The sequence below is a fragment of the Gopherus evgoodei genome, chromosome 4 (assembly GCF_007399415.2).
Source record: "Gopherus evgoodei ecotype Sinaloan lineage chromosome 4, rGopEvg1_v1.p, whole genome shotgun sequence".
NCBI classification, from domain to species: Eukaryota; Metazoa; Chordata; order Testudines; family Testudinidae; genus Gopherus; species Gopherus evgoodei.
Genome location: NC_044325.1, coordinates 137,596,420 through 137,612,616, shown reverse-complemented (window position 1 = coordinate 137,612,616; position 16,197 = coordinate 137,596,420). Strand labels below are relative to the sequence as shown.

At 51.6% G+C, this 16,197-nt stretch overlaps 1 protein-coding gene across 3 annotated transcripts; it reads left to right on the top strand.

Annotated features, from left to right (window-relative positions):
• The first annotated feature begins 174 nt into the window (after positions 1-174).
• FANCE (FA complementation group E) lies at positions 175-14,251 on the top strand. 3 transcript variants are annotated; one of them, XM_030561283.1, is made up of 12 exons: positions 175-401; positions 2,758-2,991; positions 3,666-4,338; positions 5,098-5,142; positions 5,749-5,808; positions 5,962-6,105; positions 8,789-8,912; positions 9,681-9,756; positions 10,290-10,356; positions 10,825-10,950; positions 12,721-12,821; positions 13,110-14,251. In XM_030561283.1, exons 1-12 carry the CDS (start codon positions 376-378, stop codon positions 13,111-13,113), a joined length of 1,680 nt encoding a protein of 559 aa, XP_030417143.1. In that variant the 5' UTR covers positions 175-375; the 3' UTR covers positions 13,114-14,251. The 3 variants fall into 3 exon arrangements, with proteins under 3 accessions (XP_030417143.1, XP_030417144.1, XP_030417145.1); XM_030561284.1 differs by having other exon boundaries at positions 12,721-13,050; positions 13,167-14,251; XM_030561285.1 differs by lacking the exon at positions 13,110-14,251 and adding an exon at positions 11,869-11,890 and having other exon boundaries at positions 10,825-10,966; positions 12,721-12,798.
• Positions 14,252-16,197: the final 1,946 nt, after the last annotated feature.

The following is a 16,197-nucleotide window of genomic DNA, read 5'->3' as shown; positions in this document are numbered from 1 at the left end:
CAGCAAATGACGGTGAGTGATTGTGGGTGGGCAGGGGAGCAGGGACAGGGGTCTGCGTGTTGGGGGCATGGGATGTTTTGGGGTGTGCGGCAGAGGGTCACTGCTCCTTTAAGGGTGGAAGGAAAAGAGAGGGTTTGTGAACCAGGAAGTGGAACACGCCGTCCCAGTGGGAGCTGGGCCCTGGCAGAGATGGGGGCTGTGCAGAGCGGATGCTGAAGCTGACTTCGCTTCCAGGGCCCCGCTAGGGGGGAAATCAGCCCTCTGGCAGCTACCCCCCGCTGGCTGCAGCTTCTCTCTGGGGCCTCCCTGGCGTGCTGAGCGGGATTCACACAGCAGGCTGCTAAATCCGGAGTCAGTGGCCTGAGGGTCAGCGCTATGATGGAGGCTAATAGGAGCCGCAGGTACTCAGTGTCTTAGGGCAGCGGTGGGGCTCAACCTTTCCAGGCTCCTGTCCCCCTTTCAGGAGGCTGATTTGTCTTGTGCACCCCCAGTTTCACCTCACTTAAAAACTACTTGCTTTCAGAATCAGACCTAATCAGCCACTAGTTCTGAGAAATGGCCGATTTCCTCATGTTTACCGTATAATTATAAAATAAATTGATCAGAATATAAATCTTGTACTTACATTTCAGTGTATGGTATACAGAGGAGTATAAACAAGTCATTGTCTGTATGAAATGTTAGTCTGTATTGACTTCGCTAGTGCTTTCCATGTAGCCCGTTGTAAAACTAGGCAAATATCTAGATGTGTTGATGTACCCCCTGGAAGACCTGTGTGTACCCCTGGTTGAGAACCGCTGCCTTACAGAATCAGGCCTCTTCTGTGGTGGAGCCTAGCTATGGATTTAGACCTGCAGACTCTCTGGATTGAACATTTTGGTTTGAGATTTCCCCCTTGGGCACAGTCCGGGCTAGGATTTGGAAGGTGCTGGCAAATATGTGTACAAGGGACTGTGCCTTTAGCATGCATAATCCAGGTTGAGATGGCAATTCTTAGCTGCTAACACATTAGCCCACGCCTTTGAAATCCTAGTCTAGACAAAGCCTGGGGTCCCCTGTGTCTGCCCCCAGTTCCATTTTGCAATTGTGGGGGCCGGGATAAAAATTGACATTGTGTGGTCTGAAATCGTGACTAATCTCTCCCAGGCATACTGGGCCGTGCCTCATCCCGCTGGTCTCTTTGGAGTTATGCTGGGTGAATTTTGATGGCCGTGCGGCTGGAGAGCTGACATCTCATTCGTGGGCTGTCAGGACAGCACCTATCTCCCTGTTTCATTTGTGGGTTTAGTCTCCGGGGCTAGGGGCTCTGTGGTATCCACAGCTATGGCACCTGCACTGCCCAAGAGTCCTGAGATTTTAGAGGCTTCCTTGGGGGCCTAGGAGCTCCCCTAGAAGCCATTCCCAGCACAAAACCTGCTTAGGGCCACATTTTTCCTCCTGTACTCTGTGCGCACCACAGCAGCATGGTCTAGTGGGTGGAACAGAGCGGACTTGGATTTTAGTGACCTGGTTTCTATGTATTACTAAAACCCTGCAAACAAGGCCTCTGCAGATTCTGTGGGTGCATTTCTGGGTTCTTATTTGTAAAGCAAATAAACCACTTGGCCCCAAATGTGGCCCCACAGGTGGAATATTTTTGTTATGCATTAGATCAAGGGTTCTCAAATTGGGGATCGGGACCCCTCGGGGTCGTGAGGTTATTACATGGGGGGTCGCAAGTTGTCAGCCTTCACCCCAAACCCTGCTTTGCCTCCAGCATTTATAATGGTGTTAAATATATAAAAAAGGGTTTTTAATATATAAGGGGGGTTGCACTCAGAGGCTTGCTGTGTGAAAGGGGTCACCAGTACAAAAGTCTGCGAACCCCTGCATTAGATGTTCCGTGAACCATGTTTGCAATGTGAAGGTTGCCTCTAGGCTCCAGTAACTGCCCTGCTTGACCATGGGTGCCATGCTCAGCAGCTCCCTGCTCCTACCTCCAAGCCAGTGTGGAAAACAGCCGTCCAGGGCTTTGTGGAGTTCACTGTCTGCTAAAGTGTTGTGTGCCAGGCACCTGGTAGGGCATATCTCTTCAGCCCTGTCTTGGGGGTAGCTGAGGGGTGCTGTGCGTGACAAGGGCTGTCTACACAAAATGAATTTGCTTTTCATCTTTTGTGTTAGCTCGTGAGCTGCTGCTGCTCCTCTCCCTTGTGTCACAGCTACAGGAAGTCACTGAGGCAAATGCAGTAGCTTGATTTTAAAAGGGGCTGCATGATTTAATGACCAATAATAATTAGGGGACCTAGGAAAAGGCTAATCCAATAAGTGCTCCAGGGCAGACGCCAACTGCAGCAGGTCAGGAAGGAATTTCTGCCCTTCCCCAGGCAGCGTTCTGCAATAGGCTAAGTCCGTCATGGGATGTTTTCACCTTGCTCTGAAGCTTTTCTGGGAGATGGGAGATCTTACTAGGCAGACCAGTGGTCTCATCTGTCTCCTGGGGTATCTTACTATCTCAGCTGGTACATGGAAGGAGACAAGGTGATTGGATCCACTATGGCAGGAGATGGGGTACCGGGCTAGACAACCCAGTGGTCTGATCTGGATGCTGGGTACCATACTAGATATACTAATTGTCTCCTATGCACCCCTTTTATGGCCTGAGCCAATATATGGCAAATTCTATTTTTCCCTCACCTCTCCTGGCTGCTCTTGGGGTTTTATTGCATCGCCGGGGGGCCTTGGAATGTGCCCCATCAACACTGGATGTGTCCCTTGCAGGGCTGATGAGATGGAAGCTCCCCCAGCTCCCTGGCTGCAGAGGTTTGACAAGCCTTCCCGTCTCCTCCTCCACACGCTGACGTCCAGGCCATGCGGGGCGCTGGCTGCCTTCCGAGCCCTCCAGCGCATCCGGGCCTGCAACGCGCCGGGGCAGGCGTTCCATTGGCAGATCTTCACCGAGACCTTGTGTGCTGAAGAGCCTGTGCTGCGAGGGCCCGAGAGGACCCTAACCCTGTGAGTCGCATACGTTGTCTATTTAGCAAACCCACAATAACTTCTCCTTCCAGCAGTTGCTTTGGCCCGTTAAGGGCCCAATCCTTCACAGTGCTGATTGCCCTTAATTCCCATTCAAGCCCATGGGACATGAGGCAGCTCAGTATCATTCAGGACCAGCCCTGGAGTGCCAAACCTCTTGCTCATGTACTGCACTGGGAGTGTGGGTTGAGTAAAGAGGGCAGGCTTGGCCCTGAGTGTGGAGTAGAAGCAACGTGCTGGTCTGTATATTAATAATGCTTTGCACACACTTGTCTGCATAACTAACTGCTGCAGTGCCCATGGGAGGCAGGGGGGTTCCCTGTGTCACGCAGGGGAAGGTGAGGCAGGCAGACAGACAGAAAGTGCCCAGTTCCAGAGCGGGGCCGTCTTGTGGTCAGCACGTTGGGGATCCTTCAGGTCAAGAGGGGGCCGAGACCAGATCTTTTTTTCTATAAATGCTCTATCTGACCCTGTCAGACTCCCGGGCGGCCCATCTCTGCTCCTCTGCCTGCTCCTTTTCCCCGCAGCGGACGGTGAGTTAGGACTTCTGGAGGTAGCACCCGGCACCTGACCCTTTCCCTGGAGCAAATCTACAAGCGAATTTCATTCATTCTTTTTTTTTTCTCCTCCCCCTCCTTCTGCCCCCTGCTCAGGAGACCAATACTGCTGCTACTTCCCGTGCTGTGCCAGAGAAATCTCTTCTCCTTGCTACACATGGTGCAGGGCAGTGTGCCAAAGGCCTGCCTCAGCCAGCTGCTTCAGGCTACCAGGAAAGATCCCAGCCCAGACCTTTGGGTGCAGGCCCTGCGGGATCTACTTCAGAGGGGGCTGAGAGAAGAGAGGAGCTGTTGGACACCAGTTCCGCTGACAGACACGTGCCGGCAGCAGCTTAAAACTCTGTGCCATAAGATTGTGGGTGGCACTCAAAGCAAACTGGACTTGGAAAGGAAATGGAGCTGGTTCATTCAGGAGCATCCAAGCCCTGAACTCTGGCTGGCTGGGGATGCCACCAGCTCAGCATCTCAGCTTAGGAAGCGCAAGCAAGTAGCTGAGGAAAGTCTGGACCCCGAGCGGGAGAGGCAGAGGAAAAGGTCCCGGTTGGCAGAGGAGGAGTTAGACCCGGAACCTCTGGCAGGAGGCGCCTTTGTGAAAGGAGTTGGTGCTAGGGAGAATGAGATTGGTATAGAGGCATCTGGACATGGGTCCATTCACAGTCAAACCAGGGGGGCCAATGAAAATACCCAGCCGGACGCCATCACGGAGACAAGAGAGGCCAGTCAGGGTTCCCAGCAGGATGCAGCAGCAAAAGTCCCTGATTTTATGCAGGTACCAGCTAGTGTTTGAATTCCTTCTAAGTGAGTTATCTCACTGCAAGTGCAGAACGCAGAACCCAGCCTTTCCGATATCCAAAGCAGTCTGGCCGGGAGAGCTCCCTTTTCTCTCCTCTCTGCGCCTCGCCTGGTGACGCTGTATCCCCTGTCCGATGAACTGCAGCACTGAACAGCTGACACTTGTCCTGTTCCATAAAGGCTACCAAAATTGGGCTTTGTGGAGCGACATGGGCAGGAGTGGGGCCTAGAGCCGAGGGCCTGGTCTTTGGGAATAAACAGTGTAGGTGTGAAAGGGATATTCTTGTAACTCCAGTTTCTCAGCCATTTTTCAGCAGCTGACTCTCTTTCCAGAGGTGGCTGCTACTAATGGCTGCCTTTAAGTGGAATAATGGCTACCATTGATATACCTCCTCCCACCCACAGATCCCAAAGGGCTCTGCTGACTGATTGCAAACTACTTGTGGCATTTTAGGGGTCCTGCCGCCCGCTACTGAAATGCAGCTGCTTCTGGGATGAAGCATAGCAGCCCTTTAACAGCACACAGCAACTTAACAGCACAATTCAGAACAGGAGAATGAAGGAAATGGCCCAGAGCACTGAGATTTGATTCTCTGCCTTCCCTTGTCCCATCCCAGAAACCAAAGGGGAAGTAAAATGGGCTGGGGAATTATCTGGCTGGCTTTGAGAATTTTGCCTCCTTCCTGGGGGTTTTGTTCTTTCTAGGTTTTAACTGTTTTTAAAATGTTTTTCCCAGATGCACCTGCCTAAGCTGAAGATGCTGCTAGAGATGGAGTCAAATGTAAGTATTCGCATCTGCCTTCCCACTAGGAGCACTTGGTCTAAACCAGCTTGCACCAGGGGCTCCAGAAAGGGAATGCGTTTGATCCAAGGAGACAGGCTTTTCAGGAAGAGGTGGAGGGAGTGACCTGTACTGGGAAAAGGGCAGCCCTGCTGCTACATCAGGGGTGGGCAAACGTTTTAGCCCGAGGGCCACATTGGGGTTACAAAACTGTATGGAGGGCTGGGTAAGGAAGGCTGTGCCTCCCCAATCAGCCTCGTCCCTGCCCCCTATCCGTCCCCTCCCACTTCCCGCCCCCTGATTGCCCCCCTAAGAACTGCCAACCCATCCAATCCCCCCTGCTCCTCCAGCAGTTACCTGATTAACCCCTGACACCTGAGAATTGATTCCCTTTCTAAGTTTTCATCTGAGCTGATGTTACTGCAGATGCTGCTCTTCTTCCTATGTGTGAAGTTGAACATCTTGTGGCTTTGCTGTGCTCTGAACCTGGGTCTGTCCAAACTTCTGTGTTAAGCAGCAGAGAATGGTTTCTTTTGAAACCAACTGGGGGAATGGGGATAGAACCTGTTATTCGAATGGCCTGTTTGATCTCCTGTTTCTCTTTAGCAAACAGATGGGACTGCCCCTCCTGAACTGCAGATCCTGAACGAATGCACCCCTGGCCAGGTGAGCTGGCAATGGTAACACGGGAAGGGATGCTGATTGCAGCCCGTATAAAAATCATCCCAAGGGAACCAGCCTCTAATCCCTCTCCCTGTTCTTCGGTGCTTGGGAAATGTCCCGCTGCCATCTGTAATGCTTGTATGGCCTCTCTTCCAGCTGGAGGGTCTGTGCTCATTACTCCAGCTCTCGGAGCATCCGGAACACGTCCTCGTACATTTCTGCACCTGGCTGCTGGCTCTCACGCCCAAGCTCAGCTACACTAATGCCGCGGTGCTGACGGAGCAGCTCTTCCTCCAGCGGGTAGGTACCGATGGCCCCCAGAGACAGCGTCCTCCAGGATCCATTCTCCTGATTGATAGGGGAGAGAAGGGGTTGTATGTTGTGTTTCATGCTGGTGAATCCCTGGAGACTGAAGTCCTGCCTGTACAGAACAGGTGCAGCACTGTGCAGTGATAGGGTAAACTTTCTCCCCCTGGTTCTGTCAATATGGGCGGGAGAGAAGCTCAGGCTCCGTAACCTGTTCAATGCTTGACCTCTCTAAGCCTTGAGCCAGCTCCCAAGGCCAGTGCTATGGATTTGGTACCATTGGCACCTGCTTACTAGGAACCGCGCTAAGACACCAGCTCACTGCTTGTGGGGTTACAGATAACAACTCCTTTTTGTGACTGCTGCCTTGGGCTGGAACCAACAACTTTCTGGTGAGCAGTGCTAGCGCTCATCCCCAATCTCCTGAGCCACCCAGGCCCACAGTTACAAAGGTATTGACGGCTGTAACTTGGGGGTCTGTGCTGAGCTGTGTTCCTGCTGTTGACAGAACCATCCCCTAGGAACCATTCTTATAAACCAATTATTGAATGCTGCAAATTTACACAGCCCTTTGCTAAATCTTTTAAAACGTTACGGGCCCTGCCCCAGGGGCTTATAGCCTGAGATAGAGCCAAGAGCTGGAACCGGTGCTGAGCCCAGGGCAAGCGTGGGCACAGAAGGGATTCACAGCAGAAGTGGATTAGAAGGAGGAGGCAGTGAGACCATCCTTGGTGGATAAGAAGAGGGTAAAGGTTTACAGACATGCGCCACAATCCTGCAAAGAAGCATGTACATGCTAAACACATGCATCAGACTTTGCTGACTCAGTGCCATCGGGAGCAACCTGATAGGCTCTGGGTGAAGAATGGGAAGGAGAGAGAAAGGGACAGAGAGAGCTGAAGAAGTCAAGAAGCCAAGACGATGGGTTGGAGCGTAAGGAGTAAGAGGAAGTGAGTGGAGATGGGGACGAAGTCATGTGCGGCCTTTGACATGAACCAAAGAGCATGAATATGTTCCAGTAAGAGCCAGAAAGCCAGTGAAAGGAATCACAAAAAACCCAGCCATACTGGGTCAGACCAATGGTCCATCTAGCCCAGTATCGTGTCTTCCAACAGTGGCTGGTGCCAGATGCTGGAGTGAATGGAAGGAACAGGGCAATTAGCGAGTGATCCATCCCCTGTCATCCAGTCCCAGCTTCTGGCACTGAGAGGCTTAGGGACACCCAGAGCATGGGGGTTGCGTCCCTGACCACCTTAGCTAATAGCCATCGAAGGATCTATCCTCCATGAACTTATCTAGTTCTGTTTTGGAACCCAGTTGTACTTTTGGCCATCGCAATGTCCCCTGGCAACGAGTTCCACAGGTTGACTCTGCGCTGTGTGAAGAAATACTTCCTTTTGTTTGTTTTAAACCTGCTGCCTATTCACTTCATTGGGTAACCCCTAGTTCTTGTGTTCTGTGAAGGGGTAAATAACACTTCCCTAGTCACCTTCTCCACACCAGTCATGATTTTATAGCCCTGTATCATATCGTCTGCCTCAGTTGTCTCTTTTCCAAGCTGAACGGTCCGTCTTTTTAATATCTCCTTATACAGAAATTATTCCATTCCCCTAATAATTTTTGTTTCCCTTCTATGTACTTTTTCCAGTTCTAATATACACTTCTACCCTGATATAATGTGACCCGATGTAACATGAATCGGATATAATGCAGTAAAGCAGTGCTCCAGGGGTGGGGGGCTGCGTGCTCTGGCAGATCACAGCAAGTTCGATATAATGCAGTTTCACCTATAATGTGGTAAGATTTTTGGGCTCCCGAGGACAGCGTTATATCGGGGTAGAGGTGTATCTTTTTTGAGAAGCAGCCACCAGAACAGCACTCGGGTATTCAAAGTGTGGGCAAACCATGGGTCTATATATTGTGGCATTATGATATTTACTGTCGTCTTATCTATCCCTTTCCTAATGATTCCCAACATTTGGCTAGTTTTTTTCTTTTTTTTCCTGCTGCTGCATATTGAGTGGATGTTTTCAGAGGACTATCTGCAATGACTCCAAGATCTCTTTTCTGAGTGGTAACAGCTAATTTAGACCCCATCACTTTTTCTGTATAGTTGGGATTATGTTTTCCAATGTGCATTACTTTGCACTTATCAGCACTCAACTTCTTTTGCCATATTGTTGCCCAGTCACCCAGTTTTGTGAGATCCTTTTATAACTCTTTGCAGTCACTCAGATGATGTGGTCGGAGGAGTGCATGGGGTCTCCAGTAGGGGTGTCAAGCCTGGATCTGAGATCATTGCCCATGGCACTGGCTGGGTGTTGCTCTGTGAGCTCACTGGTTGCCAACAGTACCAAAGGGCCTGAGCAGCAGAGAAAGGGACCTCGGCCTGGCTGGAGAAGAGTCTGTGCCCTGTGCCCAAGACATCCCCTAACTTTAGAGAATAGAGCAAAACGCCACGGAACGGGTGCTGGTTCCTTTTATCTCCCTTCCCCTTCAGCAGGGGAGACTATGCCCTTTCTAAATGGTATGCGCTAGACTTGGTAACATTCCCCCCCATAGGCCCCTTAAACACCCGGGCTTCACTGACCGGCCCAGGGATGGAAAGGGTCCAGGCGACAGGGCCTGCATTTCCATGCTAAGCTGTATTTGTTCTGCATCTTCTTCCATGCCCCAGGTTCTCTCGCTGGCCCAGCCGGCCTCCCGTCATCTCATGGCTGCGCTGACCTCATTCTGTTCCAAGTACGCTCGCCCAGTCTGCTGTGCCTTGCTCACTCCAGCCCTGCGGACCTTGGGGGCAGGTGAGTTCACAGCTCGTCCTACAGGGAGAAGGGCCCCTCTGCGGCCGGATGTATGTGGCATGCGGCCAACTTGCTCTCACTGCACCGGAGAGCTGCGTTACCTGATCTGTGGGTCACCAGTCATTGTCTTTTATGGTCAGAGACCACAGATCTGCTCCTGTTCGCTATCTCTAATGCAACCAGCCTGCTAAGTCACCTAAGAGTTAGGACTCCTCAGTGCCCAGGAAAGCCCTGTCAAGCATTGACTAGCATCTCCTTCCAAATTGCCCATGCAACAGGCACTGTGTATTCCAGAGTGAACAAAGCAGTCTGGTTGTGAGTGGTTGTTGGCGGCCCAGGGCGTGCGAATGCCTGAGAACTCCTGATCCAGACTGAGTGGGAGAAGGAGCCCCTGCCCCAGAACACCGGTTCCAAGGGATGAGCTCTGCCCTGGTGTAAGGTGGCACTACTCCAACCTGAGAGGAACAGTGCCCTCTGACACCAGGCCCTGAGTGGCATGTCTGGAGTGAGACACAACAGCCCCTACCTGGACTCTTTGGATGTGAGACTCTCTCTGACTGGGACTGGTATCAGTTATTCTATCCATGTGGCCAGGGGGAAGCTAGACTCTCTCCAGCATGGCAGACAAGGCCTTTGCGCTGCAGCAGGTCAAGGAGCCAGGGCTGTGAGGACATGCCCAGTGTGCGGTGGTGGAGCTGACTGTGGGGGAGGGCGGAAGGGGATGGAATGTGATTGCTTGTGGCCAACGCTGCCATCTTGTCGTTGCAGGCCCTGAGCGGACAAAGCTAGTGTGCGAGCTGATAGAGGACAGCCTGGAGCCAGAGTACGTGAGGCTGGTACTCAGGTAAATGCTTATAGAAGGGGAGGAATTTCTACCCACTGTGTCCCCTCGCACAGGAATGACTAGGATATGATATCGCCCACTGGTTCAGACAGGCAGTCCTCGCTCACCCCAGACTGAGGGCCAGGTACTGTCCTGGATGCACACAATCCACTCCATTGCACACATGGGAACTGTGGGGCCAGCATGAGGGCCATATACTCTGGAGAATTCTGTGCGAGCAGAGGCAGGCAGTTAGCACTGATCTATTCCAAACAGTGCTCACAGTTCAGCCATGTCGCCTTCTGAGGCATAGACGACACTAGAAAGGGTTTGCTGGTCTAGCTAGTCCAGCAAACTGCCCCTAGTGCAGACATAGCTTCTACTGGCAAAAGAATTCCCTTATCGGCATAGCTTATACCAGGTCCTCTAACAAAGTAAGAGGTAAAACTCTGTCTGCACTGGTATAAACATGTCACCATTATTCACACCCCTACCCAACGTTATTATACCGGCCAGAGTTTCTCTTGTAGCCCTGGCTTTATTCTCCTCTCCAGCCAGGTTCTTGAGATGCCATGGTCAGAGGAGCTTATCACTGTTGTGCAGACATTGCTGGGAAGGCAGGTGAGCAAACACATTCTCTCCTGATTTATTTAAATGACTCTTTTGAAAAACCTGTGTGTGAATTTAGTAGTGACGAAAGGTGCCGACTTGATGTCCTGGAGTCCTCTCTCCCCCCAGAGCAGGACTCCACTTTGACCCAAGCTACCACAGTTATTATCCACTGCCCATGCTACCATGTCTAGGCTGTGCAGCTTGAGATGGAGCATTGCATGCTGCGACCAGTAGTCTTCATGGGCAGTTCCTCCATATTACAGATGAGGGCAGCTGCAGTCTGTGTCCCTCCCATGCCGCCTTCAGGCACCTGGCAATTTCCCAGGGTATTTGGGTGCCCTTGCTGTTGGTGGGTGCTGACTGCTCTTTAGTTCAATTAATCCAGAACCTGCAGTGAGCCAGTCTAGGACATTTGGTGTCTGAGATGGCCCTTATTCCTTATATTCTCCTTGCTCCATGTCCACATCTCTCTTTCAGGTGGAGCTGGCCCCTGAGCTCTTTAACCTCCTGGTCCTGAAACTATGCCGGCTGGCCCAGGAATTTGCCAAGTCAATGAATTACACCAAGCTGATGATGGCTGTGCTGACCATATACAGCAGCAACGTGAGTCCAGACTGAGGGCTTGTCTACATCAGAAAGTTGCAGCGCTGGTGAGGGAGTTACAGCGCTGCAACTTAGGAGGTGTACACATCTGCAGGGCACCACCAGCGCTGCAACTCCCTGTTTGCAGCGCTGGCCGTACTCCCGTTTTGTCTCGGGTGTAGAGGATCCAGCGCTGGTGATCCAGCGCTGGTAATCAAGTATAGACACTTACCAGCGCTTTTCTTGACCTCCGTGGAATAAGCAGGTATCCCAGCATACCTGAGGAAGCCTCTGGTCTCCTTCCCCAGCTTGCTCTCGCGTTCCCCGAACCCCGAGCAAGCAGGTCTCCTTCCCTACGGTTTGCAGGGTGGTTCGGGGAACGCGAGAGCAAACCGCGGCGAAGCTGGTCTCCTTTCCCGGTTTGCTCTCTCGTTCCCCGAACCCCCGAGCAAGCAGGTCTCCTTCCCTGCGGTTTGCAGGGTGGTTCGGGGAACGCGAGAGCAAACCGGGAAAGGAGACCAGCTTCGCCGCGGTTTGCTCTCGCGTTCCCCGAACCACCCTGCAAACCGCAGGGAAGGAGACCTGCTTGCTCGGGGGTTCGGGGAACGAGAGAGCAAACCGGGAAAGGAGACCAGCTTCGCCGCGGTTTGCTCTCGCGTTCCCCGAACAAGCAGGTCTCCTTCCCTGCGGTTTGCAGGGTGGTTCGGGGAACGCGAGAGCAAACCGCGGCGAAGCTGGTCTCCTTTCCCGGTTTGCTCTCGCGTTCCCCAAACCCCCCTTGAAGCCGCCCAACAGCGCTGCAGTGTGGCCACATCTAACACCACTTGCAGCGCTGGTTGCTGTAAGTGTGGCCACTCTGCAGCGCTGGCCCTATACAGCTGTACTAATACAGCTGTAACAACCAGCGCTGCAAAATTTTAGATGTAGACATGGCCTGAGAGCTGAGAGTCCCGGGGGAAGGGTGAGTGGTGGGTGTCTTGCTTTTATGTGCACAGGGCCAAGAGGAAATTGCACAAACATGAGCTCCGCTTAGGGTGTCCATTGCGCCATCTCGTTGGTGAAAGGGATCTCAGTGTAAATACCTTTCAGTTGGATGGGATTTTCTTCTTCACTTTCTGTCTTAATTGACTGTACACCATGCATCTGGAATTCCTGAGTTCTGATCCACCTGGAACTTGGAAAGAGTCACTTAAATCCTGATTTTTCAAAGGAGCTGAGCACCCACAATTCAGCACCTCTGGAAAACCAGGCCCAAGGCCCAAAATGAGTCACCCCTTCTGGACAATGGACTCAGTGGTTTAAGCACCAGGTTTAGAACTGCTGGAATGCCTGGAACCTCAGCAAGTAGATGCATTGAGTTCTATGCAGTGTATTCAGGCTGGGCCTTTTGGCTGAGACCTTTCTGAGGTCCTGCCTGCTGGAGGGGCATGGAAAGGACATTTTGAAAAGTGGCCCCTGCTTTTGAATGTTGCCATTTTGGGGAGCTCTGCGTCAGACACCAAGGGCCTCATTTTTCAGAGGCATTGAGTATTTCTTGGATGGAAGGTGCTGCAGAACAACACCCTCCACAGCTCCAATGGAAATCAGTGGGTGCTGCAGTTGCTCAGCCCCTCTGAAAATCAGGCCCAGTGCGTCTCGAGTTGGGCTCCCAATTCAGGCTATTAACACAGGGTAACGTAGCTCAGTGAAACTCGGTTGTTGATGAGAAAGAAACTAACTCTTACCAGCTACCGTTCCTTTGAATCAAAGCCAGAGAGGCCTAAACAGCTTCTTTTCCCTCTTCCTTCACAGATCACTCCTGCCCATCGGAGGCATTTGTCTGGTGCTCTGGATCTCAACCACACAGCTCTCCGGAAATCTCTGCAGGTTGCCCTGGAACAAATGGCTCCCAGGTGAAATAACAAGTCCGTCCCCTAAGTTCCATGGGAATGGGAGAGCTTCATGGTCACCTGCCCCAGCCAGGAACACCACAGGCTGCCCGGGAGGGCATGTGAGAAGACAGTTCTGAGCTCTTGCATTCCTAGTGTCGGTGTGATGGAAATGGGTGGAGATACCCTGAGATGCTGACATACGCGGGAGTGGAAACTGCACTGACGTCTTGCTTTAGCTATTACTCCATGTGTAAGTTTCCCTGTCCCTCAGCGTTTTTGAGTCCTTCTTTCTCTCTTTCTTCCTCCCAGGTGAAGTAGCCCATCCTAATGGAACAGAGTAGTATAAATGTCTGTCTGCCTTCTCAGACTCCAGCCACCAAGGGTCTGTGTATGGCCCTTCATACCACCAGTGACTGTGATGAGCCCCCTCTGGCACAGGAGAAGGACGGCTTCCAGAGCTAGAATTAGAGCCAGCGTAACGGAGCCTTGGAGAACAGGTCGTGCCAAGTAACGTCAGACTGGTGCCTGCAGAATACTCCTGAAACAGACATCTGTTGAATGACTGTAACGGCGAAACCTGGATGCCCCTTCAACTAAAGATTCTGTGTATGGAAAATCCCACAGCTGAGGAAGATCTAAAATTCTAGGAGAATTCCCAGTGTAACTCTCCTTATTAATACCCCACCTGCTCCAGGTACCCCTGCGTTCCCACTTGGGCTGTTTTCTTGCATAAAAACCCTTCAGACATGAGGGCTCACTCTGTATTTTTGGATCTCCCAACGTGGAGGATTTTCCTGGCTAAGCTAGCTCAGAGTTGAGCGAACATCCTCTCTTTAGACCTAGTGAAACTAGTTTGGATTAAATAACTTCCTCTCCCTCAGAATGTGAACTGGACCTTCCTTGAGGTTCAAAGATGACTCGGCCTTTTCACTTTCCTTCCTGCGGCTGCCTCCACATTCTCCTTGGAAGTGCCAAAATATCTGATGAGACCGGACTACAAGCAAGTGGCACTAAGTCTCTTCTCATGAAACTTGCAGCCCAGTTTTGAAGGCAGATGGTTTTGGTAAGCTTGTGATCTCCGGGGTGTTTGTGACCTGGAGATGTTATTAGTTATCCCATAAGTACAGTTTATAAAGTGAGGAATTAAATGCTTGGGGCTGGTGTTCTGAAGTGTCCGTTCCCCCACTGCCCTCCGGAAAGGACTTTAACCTGTGTTATCTCGGTAAAGGAGACACCTTGCCTCTGCGTGTCTTCGGGATTCCATCTTGTCCCATGTGCTCACCTTTGGGTTCATTAAACATCCCAAGTGCTATTAATTGCTCACAAAAGCATTTGTACCTGGTGTGTCTGTCTAAAACCTGAAGGAAAATACATTTGTATTCTTTCTACTTGGGTGTATTGTCTTTTTTCCTTTGTCAGAGCAGTACAATAAAACAGATCATTTCATAACCCACCCGTATTCCTGATGCTGTTCTCTCTGTGTTATACCTCTGGGCCTGAGCCTGCCTAAGCCTGATGAGTCCTCCCTGAGCCGGCCTGCAGAGACAATTACCATTCCACCAGGGTTCAGCCATTCCGCAGGTGGGGACCCACCCAGGTGATCCCAAGGCAGGTATATAGGTTGCTAAGGGAAGCAGTCTCTGCGCGGTGTCACTTCCTGGCTCGGAGCATTCCCCTTCCAAGTAGTTTTAACAAGCTGCCCTTGTTCCTGCTCTAGCCAGTGTCTCTTTCCACGCTAGCCGGCCTCAGCTGGCTGCCTAGTGATTGATGGGGAGAGGACCTGAAGAACTCTTGTGCGTTGCTCAAAAGCTTGTCTCACTTGGCAGAGAAGTGGGTCCAATAAAAGCTATTACCTCACCTGTCTTGCCTCTAATATCCTGGGCCCAATATGGCTACACTAACACTGCCCGACTCTGTCACTTTGTCCATCCCCTGACTCCCTATTCTGCCAGAGGCTGGGGCAGGGCTGAGTTAATAAATGTAGTCTTGAGACCCTGGTCACAGTTCAGTGTGGTATGATCTCAATGGACTGATGCACATCACATAGCAATAGCGATGGGAGTGCAAAATCATGGAGCTGCTCAGTCCCTCTCTACAGAGGACGTGATGGGAAATGGGCCTGTGGGTCTTAAGTGTCGGTAAGCATTTTCTCCCAAAGCACAGACTTCAGATCTATTTTGACTTGATGCTGTCCCTTTAATGCTGCAATTAATGTAGGTAGAGACAGTGTGTTTAAATCAGAGGTCCCCAAACTGTGGGGGGCGGCAGGGCCTGAGGTAGCCCATGTTGGGAGTGGCACCTGCTCTGACCCTGGCCCTCACCCCAGCTCCAGTCTTGGCCACGGCTTCTACTCCTGGTTCCACTCCTAGCCCCTGCTCCAGTCCTGCCCCTCCTGCCTTGGCCCCAGCTGCAGCTCTGTTCCGGGTCCAGACCTGGCCCCCTTACTAGGGTTGCCAACCCTCCAGTATTGGCCTGGAGTCTCCAGGAATTAAAGATTAATCTTTAATTAAAGATTATCATGTGATTTAAATCTCCAGGAATACATCCAACCAAAATTGGCAATGCTACCTCTTAGCCCCCCTGTCCATGTTTCTTCCCCACTAAGGAGCCAGGGCCCCGCTCCCAGCTCTGGGGCATAGGGGATGGGCATGGACAGGGTTAGGCAAGGGGGCATGATTGAAAGTTTGGGGACCACTGGTTTAAACGCAGCAGTTCACACACGGCTCATTGTACAGATGGCCTCTTCCCAGAATTTGCCATTGCTGCTGTTAATACATTCGCTCCAAACCCATTTCATCCTTAGCTGTTTTTAGTTTTATGTAGCTGCTACCAATGCTGGGGAGAGTTCACACACGACGCATAGCTCGCCATGCTGGGCAGAAAAGGAGGCGCTGCAGAAGCAGGGTGGATTTATTTTCAGGGCTAAGAATCTTGGGGGCTCTTTGGGTCAGGGTGTCCCTCTTTCTCCTTGTCCCAGCTGCAGATATCTGTATAGTGGCTGAACTTCTAGGGCATCACTTCCTGAAGTGGATCATCAAGGCAAATATACTTGTGTCACGGATCCACAAGATTGGTGCTATGCCCCCAGCTTTGGAACAGTCTCTAGGAGGCCTTCACCTGTGCCCAACCCTCCTAGGATCCCATTCTTCCTCCAGGGTAACCCATGTTTCTTCTCCACTCCCTTAGACTGGACCTCTAGGCCTTCAGCATGCCTGCTTCACACCACAAGCTCTGTTTGGCGAGTCCACCAGAGAGAGAGAGACTCCTGATGGAGATTTGTACACTCTTCAGGGATTAATGCATCTCAGTAAGCATTTGCAGTGACGCTCGGACAGCATTGTCAAAAGTCAGGTTTATTAGTCAACTGGGACACAGCACAGGAAGGCCTTAGGTTAGC

Coding starts and splice junctions, on each gene's coding strand:
- FANCE (XM_030561283.1), top strand. CDS start 376: ATGATGGAGGCTAATAGGAGCCGCAG. Junction 402..2,757: donor GAGGCTAATAGGAGCCGCAG/GTACTCAGTGTC, acceptor TGTCCCTTGCAG/GGCTGATGAGATGGAAGCTC. Junction 6,106..8,788: donor AGCAGCTCTTCCTCCAGCGG/GTAGGTACCGAT, acceptor TCCATGCCCCAG/GTTCTCTCGCTGGCCCAGCC.